At 35.6% G+C, this 18913-nt stretch overlaps 1 protein-coding gene, 1 long non-coding RNA gene and 1 pseudogene across 3 annotated transcripts; all 3 read left to right on the plus strand.

The window, feature by feature from the left end:
• Positions 1-6789: 6789 nt before the first annotated feature.
• Positions 6790-10850, plus strand: LOC113708516 (OBERON-like protein). 2 transcript variants are annotated; one of them, XM_027230980.2, is made up of 3 exons: positions 6790-7114; positions 8136-9287; positions 10096-10850. In XM_027230980.2, exons 2-3 carry the CDS (start codon positions 8147-8149, stop codon positions 10635-10637), a joined length of 1683 nt encoding a protein of 560 aa, XP_027086781.1. In that variant the 5' UTR covers positions 6790-7114; positions 8136-8146; the 3' UTR covers positions 10638-10850. The 2 variants fall into 2 exon arrangements, with proteins under 2 accessions (XP_027086781.1, XP_027086780.1); XM_027230979.2 differs by having other exon boundaries at positions 6791-7114; positions 8127-9287.
• Positions 10851-12099: 1249 nt separating this feature from the next.
• Positions 12100-12573, plus strand: LOC113708999 (PLASMODESMATA CALLOSE-BINDING PROTEIN 4-like; annotated as a pseudogene).
• Positions 12574-14542: 1969 nt separating this feature from the next.
• Positions 14543-16471, plus strand: LOC113708099 (uncharacterized). The gene is made up of 3 exons (XR_011821146.1): positions 14543-14781; positions 15033-15281; positions 15965-16471. It is a non-coding gene; the product is annotated as an uncharacterized lncRNA (long non-coding RNA).
• Positions 16472-18913: the final 2442 nt, after the last annotated feature.

The following is an 18913-nucleotide window of genomic DNA, read 5'->3' on the forward strand; positions in this document are numbered from 1 at the left end:
ACGTTTTAGGAAAGGTCAAGAGCTATCACCCAGGTTACCAAACATTAGTGGCAAACAAATGAGCCACTGACGAGGCAGGTATTTAATTAAATGTTGGTTCTGTAATTTAAGGAGTTAAATCCATGTTTAAGAAACCTTTCTTTTCTTTTCTATTTTTTTTTTGTTTGCAAAATATGTTTATGAAAACCTAATCTACCCTTGTGCCACCAAGGCACCAGTCAACGAAGCCAACGAAATTTGCTTTAATTTGAAAAGGAAGGTTTTAGTGGTTCTTTCTTCTGGTACTCTGGCAAATTGGTCGAATTGTGTAAAAGAAAAAGAAAAAAAAAAGTGGCAAAGCACTAATATATATGGAAGAGGGTGCAATCTGCGAAGATATTCCTAAGTAGCCAATAGCTAGTGGCAGCGGAGTTGTTGTTGCATGTATTTGTCGCATTTTAATCGAGAAAAAAAAAAAATCAAAGGAAACTCTTCAACGTTGGCCCCTCATTTGCTCAAAGGTAAAGTAGTAGTCCATAAACTAATTGTGTTGCATATGCTTTTAAATCAAATAATTCCAGAAGATTTTGAAGACTGGTCCTATTTCCAAATTAGGGCAAGCCAAAATAGTACTAGCTAGTATTTCAGTTTTGGCTTTGATAATAGATATGTATGAGGAGGGTTTGGGGAGGAGGGGGGGGGTATGAATTTGTGAAATTAAAGTGATGGAAATGGTTTGATTTGAGTATATTACAATTCATTACATGCTAGCCAGCTAGTCCATCAAATCTGACTTTTTGATCAAACAATTTCAGATTTGACAAATGAGTAGTGCTACACATTAAGGTGGATGCCTCCAGAAACATATGATCGTCATGCATGTTCCTAAAACTCAACCATAGAATGGCGGGATTTGCTGCAACACAAACGCATAAACACATACATATACTTGCATTTAGGTTCATAATTTTATACAGATAATTAGCATTTGGGCAGCCCCCCCCCCCCCCCCCCCCCAACCAAAACACATCCCCAGAAAAACAATTGTCCAAACCTAATGAAGACGGATGTATACTGCCAACAAATGTCAAAACGCACGCCTTGTCTTCGCGAAACCCCATTAGATTAGATTTCCCCTCAATCCTTGCGCGCTTCAATGTACGACATTCTGAAGAAAATTCTTAGCGATTTTGACACTGCTGGGATGTTATATCATCGCTTAAAAGTGTAACCCAAACTTAAAAGAGAGAGAGAGAGAGACTTAAACTTGTTTCTTTCTTTGTAGGGTAAGATATACTCAAATTCCTACGGTTGGCTCTCCTTTGATGGAGGATTTCTTGTGACACATGCATATAAGATTTAGCTCGCTTTCTAGTTTTTAGTTATTTTCTGGTTTGTATCTATTACATGGTAGCTCACTTTCTAGCTTTTAGCTATTTTCTGGTTTGTATCTATTACATTACATGAATGGACATGTCGGATTTTCAAACGAAAATTGCAGGTAAACTCATTATCACACATCTGCATCACTGTAAAAGGGTTGCTAAGTATGAGTTACGTACTAAAAATTAGAGTCTAGGTAAGCATGTATTCAAGTAGGGTTAGGTTGGGAGGGCGATTTTTTCTGCAAGGAAGGAATCCTATCATCAAGGATGGCAAATGCAGCTTTCATCTCTGCATGCCATCCCCATCCAATGGCTCCCAGACAAAAACATGAACAGGGAGACGGTTTTTTGTGATTTGGGGAGGGCGCGTGTCTACGTGCCGTGTATGAGTGTCAACCCAAAGAAAAAGGAACAAACAATTCGGAATGTCTGGTAGCATTTTGTTATGTATTCAATAGACGTATCATCAAAGTGTTGCATTACCGTACAAATTAATTTAGGTTCAATCAAAGAATCATGAGCTCCTAAGATTATTCCCACTTCTAATGCTTGTCCTCATCTCGTCCTCTCATCTTTCATCCAAATGCAACATTCCAAGGCTGCAACAACTAAAAAGTCTAAAAGAGAGAGAGATGGAGGCAAAGATTTTAAAATGAAAAGAAAAAGTTGAATGGTACGTAGCCGAATATTGGCGAAGCCCACCAAAAGAGGCGCCATCTTCTCCAAAGCTAATGAGAGGGCATTGGCGCACAATCTGACAGTGCATCACCCAACCTGTTATTCCTCCAACCACTCCCTTCCATGCGCTAGTTTTCCAGTTCTTTTTGTAACTTTCCTCCCACCCTTTTCTTCTTTAGCTCCACTTCGTCCTCTCTCCTCTCAATTTTACCCTCAAGAAAAGTACTCCGTGGATTGGACTCCCAGCCATTTTCCTCTTGGACTTTGTTGCATAGTGGCCGATGCTCCTCTCCCCCAATTTGTAACTTATCCCTTTTTAATATTTAGAGACCCTCAGTATTGGTCAAAATTATATGTATATATATATAGCTAGTACTTAGGAAAAGACTATATTAACCTATAACCAGGCACGTGCTCTCCCCCCCTCCCCCCTCTTTCTCTCTCTCTCTGTATATTTATATATGTATATATATACACTCCTGTCCTGGAACCTGATCACCCCATGCAACAATTATAAGCTCCTTGGATCAACCCTATAGTACTTTCAACTCTCCTCCCCAATCCACCAAAATGGCTACAAAAAGTGATCAAGCAGCCCTTCATCACTCTTCCATTGCACTGTTGCAAGAAAGGTTTAAACAGTTGCAGAGAACAAGGGAGATGAGGCAGGAGAGAGAGCTTTTAAGATTGTTGTCGGAGACCCGCGGACATCATACTTCTTCTTCTTCTCCTTCCACCATGCAATATCAGCCATCCTCCGGCCCGTTTCATAACTCGGAGATGTTCTTTCATCAGAGACAGTCTTTCCAACCGGCTCTTTCCCTCTGGCCAGACTCACAAATGAACCCTGCCAATGTTGCGGGATTGGACCAAAGTGTCCCACAAGATCATACCAGGTCATGGCCATGTGGCACAAGTACTACAGGAAATACTTCGACCATCATGAATAAATTTGATGATATGAGTTCTGATGTTGATACTTCTCTTCATCTCTAAAACAATATATCAAATACACGTATGTTTTTCCAGATTTTCTTAATGCTACGATCTTGGAAGTGTTAAATGTTGTTACAAGCAAAACCGTTGGCATAAATTTTGTCCACACAAGGTCTACAAGAAAAACAAAAGGAATAATGTGTGTGTATACACGATAAGAGACCTTCTAAGGTTTTCCATGCATCGCCTTCTTTATGGATTCATCCAATATTCTGGAGAGAGTCTTGTAAGTTGTAAGACTCATTGTTATTGATACGAATAACTTTGGATCTAATCAAGAAAAATATCCATAGATATCAGAGATGCCGAGGGCGGCAACAGTGCCGTACATATTTGTAGTTTAATTATAACCCAACAAAGAAAAACTAAAGGTCGAAATTGGAGTCATTCGTAAGGGTTTTAGATCGGAAACAAACAAAAGAAAGTTGCTTTACACCGTACTCTGCACTACAATTTAACCCTGCTAGCAGTTTTACATATCCTACTGGTATAATCTTCTTGATGTTCCAGATTTTCATGCATTGGTGCTCATTTTATCTTACATGGTACAAATGCCAAATTACTATCAAATAAAAGTTGAATAACACTCTCACATTGGCATTGAGCTCCCATTTTGTTAAGATTAAAACACATAGCCTTAGTGATATGTCTTCTGAAAAAGCTGCTAAACTACAGCAAACCTTAGAACCAGCCCATTTTTTCCCTTTATTCTTGAGTCTGCAGCTTGTATTTCGCGCTTGTTAGCTGTGATGATGAGATTTAGCAAAGAAACACAAAAATTATTAGAAATTTTATTATGTAAATGTTACATGTACGTTCTATTTCAGAGGATGCATGGCTTGTCAATATATACATGACCTACTGACAACACGTACGGTAAATTTAGCACTTGCATACAACTGCAGCTGCTTAGCCAAAAGCTTGATACATGGTGATTAAAGTTGCAGATTCACCGGTGCAATTCTTTCTGTGCATCTGGGAAAGAAGAGTCAAAAAGTGACAAGTGGAGAGCAATAGGGAGTTAGGAATATTAGCTGGGAACTTAATTCGAGATATAAGAAAGCAACCAAATTTGCAGAGAATTGGTTGGAACATAGTGATGATGAATAATGTAAATGAAACAACATAAATTTTTGCGATTTTCTAAGTATGATCAAGTAGAATTCTGAAACTAGTAATTAACATAAACATAACACCAAAATCTAACAACTCTACACGTAAATTTTAAAGGCAAAAGTTTATGTGCTGATATTAATTTTTAGAAATTTTAATATTAATTTACTTTTACCCTCCTGAATTTTGATTGTATTCTCTTTAAATCCACCCTTGCCCTCCAAAAGTGTTAAAAAATTTTTGCAATTGTCCTCACCATTTCCACAATGGTGAATCTTGAACTAAAATATATTACACGATACTATTTTACCTTATTCTATAAGCAAATGTTATTTATTTAGTATTTCACTTTTCTTACATGTCCTTTTTATGTGAATTACAAGACAACTAAACATTCATTTGACAATTCAATTGTGTACAAATTATTTTTATTTTATTTTTTTTAACATTTCCATCTCTCCTTGTACTCTTCCCATCCTACAAAGGATTCGCATCCTGAACTTGACAATGGAAAAAACCTTAAGAACCCTCCCCTTAATTGTGTACAAATTATTTACCTACTATATATGCTAATTAGAATATACATTTTATAGTCTTATGCATGATTTTATATTATTGGATGTCCTGAAAATTAATAAATCTCAAACTAAAGCCTTGGTTTACTATAACATGCACATATTTAGTTGTTCTAGAAATCTATAAACCAACATGTTAAATCTAAATTAATATTATTGCACCCTGAACAAAGATCCTGACTCTGCTGCTGCTTCTATAGATTCAGTTTGAGGCAGCATCTCCGGAGAAGACATGAAATCCTTGAAGCGAAAGAGAAGCAATAAGAGTCGGCTGCTGAATTAAACTCACGACAAACAATTCGAATGGTAGCCGGAAGACTTTGCAAAAGATGATGAATTTTCTGCAAAACATAACAGAGGGGCCATGAAGAACCTGCCAAGGAAAACAGAATTGAACCAAAAGCTGCGAATCATCCCTAACGTGCAACTTAGACAATCCTTTGTCCCACAAAGTTGAAGTCCTACACAAGGGGGGGTCTTTGCTTCAACTTAGAAATTCTTCGTGCGTGTTGACTGTTCAGCAATCCAATTCGCACGTTGCTTTTAAAAGCAATATACTTGCATGTAATTTGGTTAATAATTTTACTTAGAGCATCAAATTCGTCTGAATGCGTCTTAAGAAGAAGCGTTAGCAATAGTTTAGCTAGTGCTTATAAGATTATCTAGAACATTTACATGGAAGAAAATATTTACTTGACAAGAAAATATATAACTCCTACTACAATCCAAAGGAGAAGGACGACAATGGCAATCTCAAGAATTCACAATAGTCCGTTTGGATTGCAATTATTGAAAAGTTGTTAGGAAGAAATTATTGTAACACTTTTTTAAAAATGCGATATGCATGAAAAATAAAAGGATAATTAAAAGGAGCGTAGAAAAAATATTCATGAAAAATGTTTAAAAATTTTTTTTAAAAAAAATAACAATCCAAATAAGGCCGAAGATTTTGAAGCTTAGTTTGAGATAAGTACAGTAAAATCTTCGAATCCACGAACACATTCAACAATCCTTGCTGACCATGGCTTCATCTTCACTTAGCGGTTACTAATTCATTGGGCACAGTTTTCTCATACCCGTACGCAGCGGAAACAAACTGATTACCTGGGCCCAAACTGGAGATGTCAAGGCTCAACAATTCAGAGCTTTAGGTCGACCCACAATTTTATGGGCTTTTTGGTTGACATCGAGCCAATCCATATTGTATAAAATTGTTTTTCCTTTTTTTTTAAAAAAATTTATATTATTCGTGTATATAATGTAATTATGGGCATTAACATGAAACCAATAATATCAACGAAACAACGGCCTATAGTCCAGGGTGCTTTGTAATTTTCAGATTGTCTGGGGGATTCCACAACTTCTACTTTCCTTTTAAAGCTTTTAGCTCCTGAAGCACCTATGGTATGTTAAAGTTACATGGGAGCCCCTCAAGTTTTAGTTTTTGATTTGTTTATCTCCTTTGAAGGACTAATATAGCCCTTCAATCAGTTGGTTTCTGCTTGAGAAAAGAAAAAGAAATATTTTCTAAACATATATGTGCAGCTAAATAGATAAATTACACTTGCAATACTTGTATACTTTGTACATAAAATGTTATCCTTTGTTCCCGTGGTGGAATTCTAAACAAAATCAAATGATTTTATAAGGCTGACAAAGCTATTTTTGAACTCATATGATCAAAACTTGAGCTCGACCTCATGTTAATTGAATTTGAGTTGTTTCGTTAACCGGACCAATTTAAATTTAGGCACATGCATATGTGTGTGAAGTTGAAAAACTCAATAATATGCCTTGAAACATACTTATGAATTACAAGTGCTATTAGACTCGCATCATATGTCCAGTAAATAAATATTTTCAAATTTCAGGAGTTCGACTACTCCAAACTCAAGTCAACGAGGCAGGAAAATAAAGGTCTTGTTTGAATTGCTACAAGTTTTCAAAGTTTTTATAGAGGAATGTATTATAATAATTTGATATATGTGAGATATTAAATTAATTGAGAAATATACTTATCATAAACGTTAAAAATTTTTCCGTAGAAAAAAGAAAAAGGAGACGTTGGGGGATGTGGCACCCAAGCCGTTCAACAAGTCACGAAGGAAGACCGTCAACCTACTCGTCCGGTCTAAGTCTTCCCCTTCTATTCCCACATTTCACATTGGCACTTCGACGGGAGCGCAGTAGGTTACAAGCACCCCGCAGACTTTCAAGTTTCAACTCAGCTCTCTCTCCGTCGGCCAGCAATTTATGGTTAGGGTTCGTACTTGTTGTCTGAAGAAAGGGGAAATTTTGATTCAATTCCGTAATTCCCTTCGTGGGTTTATGAAAAACTACAAAAGATAGCCTTTTTCTGGTCATTTGCGATTGATCCAGGATTTTCTGGTCAGTAACCTCGCCCCCATTTCATTAATCCCAGATCTTATTTTTTTTTTATGTAATTGATAGGAATTTCTGGGTAATTCATTGATGTCTGAGTTTTTTGAGCTTCTGGGTGGGTGTATTTTGCTCGATCTGGTGTTCATTGACTTTGGGTGGTTGATTGCTTGATTTTAGCACTAGTCCTAAAAAATGCTTAATTAAAATACAAGTAGATTAACTGCTGGTTTGGGTTTTAGGTGCTGGACTTTGAATTCTGAAGTTTATCCGCAGCAACGGCTGCCTAATTTGTTTTTCCTGTTGCTTCGTTTGCTTGGTTGAGTAGACATATGTTTCTGAAAATCTAAATGTCTGGTTTTCTTTTCTTTTCTTTTTAATGAATGTTATCTTTTGGAGGTAAAAGGTTTGATTGGAATATTGGGTTTAGACTAATAAAAAGACACTGCTAATCTTTGCAAACTGAAAGCATGTATTTATGTGTTTTGTCTCTGTGCCTTTTTTTTTGTTTTTTTTGGTGGGTTCATTTCATTGGAAGGGGAGTGGTGGAAAGGAAGAAGTGTCCGGCGCAATGGGGACGGTGAGAAGCAAAATATCGTGGTTTGACTGCTAGAATTAAAATTCTTAAGTTCACTTAAAAATTGCTGATTTGTTTATTAGTTGTTTACTTTTTCCTTCTATTTGTTTACGAATGTGCTTCAATGAATAACTTTGAGATTAGATTTGATGGATCGTCACTTTTTGGTAAATGATCTAATGATTTTCTAGCTTCACACGTTAGAGACTGTTTATTGCTTACTCAAACGAAACTGCTAATCTTTGCTAGTGAAAGGAAGTATATCTGTGCCTGTGGTTTTTTAATGCATACATACAATGCTCCTAAAAGGTTGCTATAGTTAAAAGATTTCCTTCTGTTTTGCAAGCATAGATTGTGCTGTTGGTTTTTTTCAAAAAAAATAGAGCAAATATATCATTGTAATTGGCGGAGAGATATAGAGTAACAGTTGCTTACCATTTTCAGATTTGTTAGGGCACTCATATATGGGGACATCTTCGGGATCTCACTTCAATCACCAACCCTCACCGAGAATGCTGCCTCCTCGTCAACAGCCAAGGTCAGGTGGACTTCAGACTTCCTTATCACTTGTATCACCAGATGCTTGTGGATCTCCTAATTTTCAGGAGAGGGGATCAAATTCTGATCAAATTCGTGAGTCCCCATCAGAAAGTGCTAGTTCACGAGAAACGTGGCCAACTGCTGATGCTTTGATGGGGAAAAAAGTGGACAAGGATAAGGAAAGGGAGAATGGCTTTGCTGAACATTCTGTTGTTCGACATATCTCAAGTTCCGAAACCATGACTCTTCGTGATTTGGCCAGAGAAAGAGTGGATGTAATAGCAGAGAGGATGCAACATCTTCCGGATGAGTTTCTTGAAAAATTCAAGAACGAGCTTCGTGTACTTCTTGAAGGGCTAGGTGGTTCTCAGCAAAGAGAGGAATTTCTGTTTCTTCAGAAGCTGGTTCAGAGTAGAGGTGATTTGACTGATAAAACACTGATTGTGGCACATAGAATCCAGTTAGAAATCTTAGTTGCTATCAAGACTGGAATTCAGGCATTTCTCCATCCAAGTGTCAGTTTGTCTCAGGCTTCTCTTATTGACATTTTCTTGTATAAGAGGTGCCGAAATATAGCATGTGGAAATGCTCTTCCTGCAGAGGACTGTACATGCGAGCTGTGCTCCAAAAGAAATGGGTTCTGCAACCTCTGCATGTGTGTGATATGCAACAAGTTTGACTTTGAGGTGAACACTTGTCGATGGATTGGCTGTGACCTGTGCTCTCATTGGACTCATACAGATTGTGCTATTCGCAATGGACAGATAGGTATGGGCCCTAGTGTAAAAAATGGTGCAAGCTCAGCAGAGATGCTTTTCCGCTGCCGAGCTTGCAGTAGGACATCTGAATTGTTAGGGTGGGTTAAAGACGTGTTCCAGCATTGTGCACCAAGCTGGGAAAGGGATGCTTTGTTAAGGGAGCTTGACTTTGTGCGGAGAATATTTCGCGGTAGTGAGGATAACAGGGGCCGAAAATTGTTGTGGAAGTGTGAGGAACTCATTGAAAAACTGAGCTCAGGGGTGGCAGAACCTATGGCTTGCAAAGCAATCCTGATGTTCTTTCAAGGTAAGAACTTTTGCATAAGATTGTTCAACACATGGCTCATGCATTATTGGTTCCCAACCCATGATTGGAGTTAAAATGAATAGAGATTAGATAAACCTGAGATCCAGAAGGTGAAAATAATTTGACTAGGAAAAGAATTTGGAGTTAAAAGATTTTGCTACGCTCATTTCAATCTTGTGTCCTTTCATGATGTTTCGAACACTGATTGTGTAGATTGCCTCACTTGTTTAACCCATTTATGGCTCTTATTTTAACAGGAAAAATCTATTATAATTGATTTTCACTTCTGGTGGATTTTTATATTAACTTGGTCTTAAAATTGGTGTGAAAAGATGGTAGTTATTCTAATTATCCTAATTTGCATAAGTTGGGTTTGCTTCAAGTCTGTGAACATAATGATTTTGTTTATTTATAGGTCTGTGTGCAGACACTCTTGACATGGTTTAACTAATATCTAATCCCACATTCAGTTGTTGGAATTGTTTTGGATTGCATTTACTGTTAATTGCTTTTAGTGCACTACAGCAATTGTCTAACTTTGAACTGTTTGAACACACAAAAATTCCCTGGAACGTTATTGAACACGATTGTTGTAACTTGTAACCAGCCCCATGTATTTGATATTTTTGCCTTTGAAGCTAAAGTTAGAGATCGGTAAGAAATTGTTGCAACTTGATACAGAACATTTACCTTTCCATGTTCTTTTGCTTTCTCATCATTATCATCGTCATAGCTGATGTTCTCAAAAGCACAAGGAATTCGTTTCCTTTCTTCTTCTCACTTTTCTAGTTCTCTATTACTTTCACAGAGCTTGAGGGAGACCTTGCAAAGGGCCAAGAAAGTGAAGAAGGTGGTCGCCTTATAGCTCCGCAGGAGGCATTCAATAAGATTGCTGATGTGGTGCAGGAGGCAATCAGAAAAATGGAAATGGTTGCGGAGGAAAAGATGAGGATGGTTAAGAAAGCTCGGTTAGCTGTTGACGCCTGTGATCAGGAGCTCAAGGACAAAACAAGGGAAGTAGCAGCACTGCAGATGGAGAGGCAAAGGAAAAAGCAACAAATCGATGAGCTTGAAAGCATCGTGCGGCTTAAACAGGCTGAGGCTGATATGTTTGAGCTCAAGGCAAATGAAGCCAGAAGGGAAGCAGAGCGGTTACAAAGGATTGCACTAGCCAAGACTGAGAAGTCAGAAGAGGATTATGCTAGCAGGTATCTTAAACAACGATTGAATGAAGCTGAAGCAGAGAAGCAGTTTCTGTTCGAGAAGATTAAGCTTCAAGAGAGCTCAAGGGCATCACAAAGCAGTTCTGGGATGTATTCCAAAATACAAGACCTGCTCAAGAACATGTGAAATTCCATAATTTATTCGTGTAGTACTAGAATGTTCAATGTTTTAACTCTTGATACATTTTGTGGCCTTTGTGCATTATTCCAGGGTCTCAACGAGTTTGTTTCTTTTTGTTAGTTGCCTGGAGAGAACAAAAGGATGCACCAAGAGTTGTTGTAAATGTATATTAACTTTATAGTAGTAGTACGGATGGCATTGTGTGCATCATTTCTTGGATTTGCCCGTGTTATGTGCCAGCCTTTATCTTGGATGTAGAAGATTCAAGCAATGGTGCTGTGAATGGTGGCTAAGTCCACATGTTTACTGAACTGCAAGTAATACATGTTTGATCTTCAAATTCTTGGTCAACAGCGTCCGCAACCCAAGTGACCAACCTGAACCCAATTGACCGCCCTTTGGGCATCTTCCCAGTAGCATTCCTTGGCTATTCCTCTCACTCGCAGGGATGTTTTCAGGTGGTCTGACACCTATTTTTCCACAACCACCGTTTGAAATATATTCTCCAGTCTTAGATCAATGTATGGGAAGCCCTGATATACAGTTACAATCCGCGTAGGGAATAGATTTGGGGAAATGATAAATGATTCGGTAAGGTAGAATAGTATATACTAGGAGGAGAAACTAGAAAGCTGAGAAGATGGATGTGCCCCTTACTGCTGTAAATTTGCTTCATGAGTTGTAACGCTTCTTGCTCTGATAACATTTACCATTTCTATTGTTTTCCATTTACGCGAATGACCATTATGCTTTTATTGTCGCCTCGAAAAGGAAAATTATATAGAGAAAAGTGGGTGGATGACTGGTTTCCAAAATTGCTGCTATTTGAGAAATTATTTGCTTCTAATGCTTATGTTACGCTAATGTGCATATATGACAAGGATAATCTTTGCATCTCTCGCTCGTTGGCACCTACCCTCTGATCAGGGGGGGTTCCACGAAAAGGGGCTGTAACGCTTGTTTGTGCTGAAAACTTTGAGCCTTGTGCTATAAACGGATACTTCAACAGAGCCAAGTACAGGATATCTCAATCATCTACTTCCCCCATTTGCAAAAAGGCTTGTTCCAACCTCCAACCGTACATCCAGGATTCCAAACCTGCATGCACGTGGGTTTTTTAATCCAATTTTCTATAAAGCTAAGAATTCCCTTACCACTAGCATCTACAATCAATACTAAGTTAAATAAAAAAAAGTCTACTTCCAACTGAAGCACAAGCCCGTGCAACATATTCAACTACAAACTCTCGTTGTCCTTTTTTATGAAGACCCTATTTGCCATAATCATCTTCTTGTTCTCCCAGACAAAATTGGGTAATTTAAGTTTTTCTTTTTTTTTTTTTCTGGGAAAATTTAGCTTTAATACAGTAGACCATCCCTGCATTCTACAATCTGCGTTCGTGGCTTGATCCCGTGACAGTATAATGTTTGATGTGTCTGATATGGAACTTTGTTTCGCTGGGACATGAATGTTTTCAGATGGACAGGATGAGGAGAAGCATTGGTGCAGAGCTGACGAGCAGTTTCCTGATGAGGTGTTGGAGGCGGCCACGGATTGGGCCTGCAGGAAGGAATGGTGCAGACTGCAGCGAGATAGAACCAGGGGGATGTTGCTACCTTCCAAATACGGTGAAGGACCATGCCTCCTGTGCATTCAACAGCTACCATCAGAGGATGAAACTCCTTGGAGGAACTTGTTACTTCAATGCCGCCGCAATTCTAAAAGGGCTTGATCCAAGCAAGTAAAGTTGCATATGAAACCTCATTTAGCCGTGAATTTTTTTGGGTTTTTTTTTTTCTTTTCGGTGACAACACATTGTCCTGTTTTCTATTTTATTCGGAGAGCACAAGAACCATTTTCCTAACTTCCTTTTGTTACTGTTGATTAATGTCTGACTGATGTATGACCTCTCATCTGCAGGCCACGATTCGTGCAAGTTTGAGTAACTCCCCTGATTTGTTCGATCAAGACAAGGACTAATTCTTCCCAGAAACTCGACATGTTTGAGATTCTGGAAGCACTCTTTCAAGGATTAGAATTGAGGAAAGAGTTGATCGAATTAGTTTTAACACAGTCACAGTAATCGAAACTCTTTCAAGAATTTTGCTGTGAAGTATCAACTACTTTCTTGTTTCATTCCCTCAGTTGTACATGACCCTCAAACCTTAGCATGTTACCATCGATCTGTCTGCAGTCCTCTTGAGTGTACAAGACATACAAATGTTCCAGTTCAACGCTTGAGGGTTCTAACATAAAATTAGAAGACAAAAATAACCAATAATACCGACTGCTACTCAGACTGGATTTTTTTTTTTTTTGCACATACATAAAAGATGTCTAGACTGAGTACAAAAACTCCCGTCGTCCTTTGATTATGAAGATCCTATTTGCCATGATCATCTTCTTATCCGCTCTGACATAATCATCTTTGTTTCTTAATTTCGAAGATGTGATTAATTGTTTCGTTGTTTTCCTTATGTATTTCGCAGGGTTTTTTTTTTCTTTCGATGAAGGAAAATAGGAGCACCTTGATGGATCAACATATAGAAGGGTAAGTGGATAATTGAATTTTAGGTGTCAAAAAGGCAGTAGTGTGATGTTTATTTACTTTGACAATCAGAAACATTAAGCAATCTGGTCAAAATTCATTCATTAAAAAAGTCATCCAAAAAAAAAATCAAATTTAGGTTTTTCTAGTCGTCTGGCCCAACCAACCAACCATTTTTTTATATACTACTACAATGTACTTGAGCCAATCGCGAATCAACCTCAGGCCCGTTACGTTGTGAAGGGACGCATAGCCAGCTTCGCATGCATCCTTTTTTTTTTTTTTTTTTTTTGGGTGGGGGGAATAATTCCTCAGCCTTTTTTTCCCCCGTGAATGCATGGAAAGCTGATGGTCCCATGATAATAGTAGTAGTTTCTTTTCATGTAAGACACACATTAAGTAGGAAATGAAGCAGTATGATAGAAAAATAAACTAAAACGGGAAAGCCGAGGGAATTTTCTTCTTTCACTACTTTAGTTTGCTTCGTCAGTGAAAAAGATTGATTCTTTCAATTCTTCTTTAATTAGTTTTTTTTTTTTCCCTTTTCTTTCCGGTAATGTTAATTTATGTTGACCGACATAAACCATCAACATGTTTTGTTGTCCTATCATATGTCGATTATCAAAATTGGAGGAGGATTGATTTTCTAAAACCTTTTTCCCCCCCTTTCTTGAGAAACTAGCAATATTGTAGGTATACCTGTTTTACTTTAACCATAATTTGCTCGTATTAACCATAGAATCTGGTCTAAGTCACTGAGATGAGATCTGTGATCTCATAAACTTTCTATTCTTTGAATAATCCGCGATGATTTCCCAAATGGCCTCCTTAATCTTTCACGTCCGCACAAACATACACACCCATATACACAAAACACGCGCACGCATACACACACACACACACAGACCCAATGTGTGTCCAATTAGGAAATAATTAAAATGAATCAATTTTATTTGTTACATACAAAAAATTTGTATACAATTTTCATGAAAGAACTTTGGTTTATATGCTTATAGTAGTAATTTGGTAGTTACAATATTTAGCATGATTATGAGTGGTTATATTGACAAAATGTGATTAAGGTAAAAATTAATTTTTATAAGGATAAAATTGAAAGTTTAAAAGATGACAGAAAGAATTTACACCATCTGTCATTACTCAGGCATTATATATTATGATTACAAGGTAATAAGAAAGAATTAAGGGGGTTTTCTCTTCAGCTCTAAAGCGGAAACTTGTAAATAACACATACTACAAGGTAATAAGAAAGCTTGTTATGGAAATTCGATAGTTGCGGACAAGGAGAAAAAGGGAATGAATATGTACGTTGGCACATGTAGTAGTAACATATCTATAATTTATGTATTCGTACTCAAAAATTGTATGTGGTATGTGCTAATCAACTTTGTATAAAGCCAAAACTCATTCATCCACAACATTAATTGTTCATATCATCATACACGTACTAGCTAGTAGCAAAGTGCAAAAAAAGCAAAGGCTGTTGTAGCTACAACTTATTCAAGCACAAATTCTCATCGCCCTTGTTGATGAAGATCCTTCTTGCCATCATCTTCTTGTCATCAGTCCTGCTGCAAAAATCAGGTAAATAATAGTGTATCACTCGCGTGGGTTTTAGAAAGCCGCGTATGCATACATTTACATATTCTCCTCGAGGAATCCAACATTGCATTAAAATGTAGTGACTAGACAGCTTTCTGATTTAAGTAAATCAAGGCAGAAGAATGAACTCGTCCCACCCTTTCTGATATTGTTAGATCCATTTTGTTTTTAATTAATTAGCTATTTGTTTAAATATGTGGTCCTCATTGGATGGATTGGAGTTTGATGGGTAGATGGACAGAGAGAGGACTGGTGCATGTCGGACGAGCAATATCCGGATGAAGAGTTGCAGAAGGCCATGGAATGGGCTTGTCACAACGGAGCAAACTGCGACAGCCTACAGCCAAACAGACCCTGCTTCCTTCCCAATACCGTCAGGGACCATGCTTCCTACGCATTCAACAGCTACTATCAGAACATGAAACACAAAGGAGCCAGTTGTTACTTCCTTGGTGCTGCAGTTTTAACTGCCCTTAATCCAAGTAAGCCTGCTTTTACTCGGCATTGTATCACCGTCTGATGTTTGGAGCACAATCTGAGATTTCTTTTACGGCTACGTTAACTCAACTCTGTATCCAGAGTTCAGACAAAGCCTCGTTAACATAAGCATCTTCAATCCAAGAAAATTACTAGACAAAAAAAAAAGTATCTTGAAGTCCTCGAGTCTGTGGTCCTAATTGTGTGGTTGGCGGATTAGTGAATCAGTGATGGTGGCTTGAAGTTGAAGAACCAGCAGATCTTAAGTCTTTTTTTTTTTTCTCTTTTCCCACAGCTAATTAAGCTAGCTGCTCAATCATCAATGCGTCTTCACATACTACACACTGATACAGAGTAGTTAGTGTATAACCAACCCCATATCAGATTACTTGCTTTTTAAGTTCTTTTATTTTCCGTCATTTCTCATACAGATCCAGGTTCTTTTAAACTCATTTTCGTTCACTTCCCTGGCCAAAAAACGCGTACCTCCTTTACGTGCTAAACCAAGATGTAAAAAAAAAAAAAAAAAAAAAAGTAAAGATAAGAAAGGCGGTGGGATTGGATCAAAGCAGAATAGCCACATTATGAAAAAAAGTGTATTCATAAACTGTAGCGTTCTAGTCTTTAATCTGTTACTCAGATTTATTCAATCAACCTGAGATTCCTGTTGGCCATTTTACATCGGCAGGCCACGGTTCGTGCAAGTTTGAGACGCTTCCCTGAACAGAATTGCTGAAGACATTATTCATCTGGGAGATCAGTCAGGTCTTTTTATCATATATGAGTTAAGGAGAGAGTTTGAATGAATGTAAACATGTCCAAAGTAAGACCTGGATGTGCATGTTTACAACCCACCCTTTTCCATTTCCACTCTTGCAGCTCCTTTGTCATTTGAATGTTGTGATCCTAATGTAAGATTCATCATAAGTGTATTTATTTTGGGCCGCAGCTGTTCTTCAAACGCTGAGTTCCATTCATACGGACTAATTTGGGCCTCCACTCCAGGTGGCTCCCGTGTGTCAACAGCATCATGTCAGCCTGCATTTTAGTCCAAAACACATGGGCTGAGATTGACCCAAAAGACGTACCTGGTTGACGAGCTGCAGGATTAGCCATGTCTATAAAAGTGACAAATACCTACGAGTAAATATTATATACACTGATAATATATACATTATCACCATCGTTGGATTCATGATATACGTGCAAAACTTAAATTTTTACATAGTTGTCATTCATCCAACGCTAACAGTATATAATAACGATATATATACTGTCAGTGTAATAGGAAAGATTAATCCAATACTTATCCCATGTCCCGGTAATACTAGTATTAGACAGTTGGCTTGCCCGGGAGGGAGAAATTGGCAATTTGCGTTTTCTGAAGTTAATGTGATGTCCAAATACGAATGACACAGACTACAAAGTCAAAAATCTAGGCATTGAATTTGAAGGTGGTCAAGTCGTGAGCTGTTGCCTGTAACTATCCATGCTACTAATAAGTAGTGGCCAGGACCACCTGACCCGGGCTGTTAGCCCTATCTCATGATCGTAGGGATGGAAGCAGACGATCAAGATCAAGGAGGAGTCACTAGTCAGTGGAGGAGGAGGACTGGTACAATTTACAAAGATGAGATAAGGAGGAGGAATGGAGAGATGACAGCAATAATACTCATGGCTAATGCTTATCATATAATAATATTCACGTGCCACAATCCCTGTAGAGTAGTAACTCTCAATGTGACATATCCCCATCAAACTTGCTTCATCCATTCCTGTCTATCCCCAAACTATTGGAATTGAAATGCGAGACCAATTTTCGTATCACCATCATCAATCAATTCGACGCGCATTCCAATTTCTTCTATTTACTGGGAATGAGCCCCAAATACTACGTGATGCTGCAAACAAGCCTATCCTATTTTTAAGTCAAAATTTTATTAATTTTATGCGGTAATAAAGAATTACTAAAATGGAATAAATGTTGATCCCACTCTACTTTTTTTTTTTTTTAATGAAATTTCAGCAAGCAAACAATGATAAAAAATGTGCTAATTTTTTTTTTTTTTGCCTTCCCTTTCTTCTTTGGTTGGAGTTGGACAATTTGGAGCCTCCGGCCATAGCTGTTAATGGACGTTAGGGTAAAATATGTTATATAAATATTATCGGCTAACTGTTTTTGGGGTTGTTTTTCAAAAACAGCACTGTAGCATTTCGTTTTTGAAATACAAGTCCGCTCGGATTAGTTGTTTTTAGGGTTGTTTTTCAAAAACTATATGAAAAATTTTTCTGTAAATGTTTTTGGATTATTTTTAGAGATATTTTTAAAACATATTTTTGGGTATTTTTATAATTTATAATTTTTATATTTTTGTTTTTATATACATTTATGCATTTATAATACATTTATAAATATTTATAAATAAATATATTTATATAAATGTATTATAAATGTATTATATTATATATAATACATAATTTAAATATATTTATAAATGTATGAGTGTATATTATTATAAATGTATAAAGTATAAATGAATATTATATAAATGTATAAATGTATGAATTATAATTTATAATTTTTATATAAACATACATTTATGCATTTATAATACATTTATAAATAAATATATTTATGTATTTATATAAAATTATATAAATGTATTATATTATATATAATACATAATATAAATATATTTATAAATGTATAAGTGTATATTATTGTAAATGTATAAATTATAAATTAATATTATATAAATGTATAAATTATAAATTATAAATTTTATATTTTTATATAAATATACATTTATGCATTAATAATACATTTATAAATAAATATATTTATGTATTTATATAAATGTATTATATTATATATAATACATTTATAAATAAATATATTTATGTATTTATATAAATGTATTATATTATATATAATACATAATATAAATATATTTATAAATGTATAAGTGTATATTATTGTAAATGTATAAATTATAATTTTATTAATATATATTACTATTATGTATAAATGTATCAATATAATTAATATAAATGTACAAATGTATTAATATTATGTATAAATGTAAAATTAATATTATGTATATTAATATAAATGTATAAATGTATTATATTATATATAATACATAATATAAATGTATATTATAAATATACATTAATATATAAATTATGTATAAATGTATAATATATATTATATTATATATAATTTATATAATATATAATATTCATATAAATATATTATAAATATATGAAAATATTTTTCAAATAAAATAAAATATTTATAATATGTATAAATAAATAAATAAATATTTAATATATAATATACATTAATATTAATTATAAATATTATATTATTATAAATATGGTGTTTATATAATATTTCAATTTGTAATATTTATTGTATATTTCATTATATAAATATTTATATAATATATAATATATAAATATATAATATATAATTTTCAATTTGTATAATATACATAATATTGTATATATATAATATAATATACATAATATAATATAATATTTATTGTATATTTCATTATATAAATATTTATATAATATATAATATATAAATATATAATATATAATTTTCAATTTGTATAATATACATAATATT

This window comes from Coffea arabica, chromosome 9c (genome assembly GCF_036785885.1).
Source record: "Coffea arabica cultivar ET-39 chromosome 9c, Coffea Arabica ET-39 HiFi, whole genome shotgun sequence".
NCBI classification, from domain to species: Eukaryota; Viridiplantae; Streptophyta; class Magnoliopsida; order Gentianales; family Rubiaceae; genus Coffea; species Coffea arabica.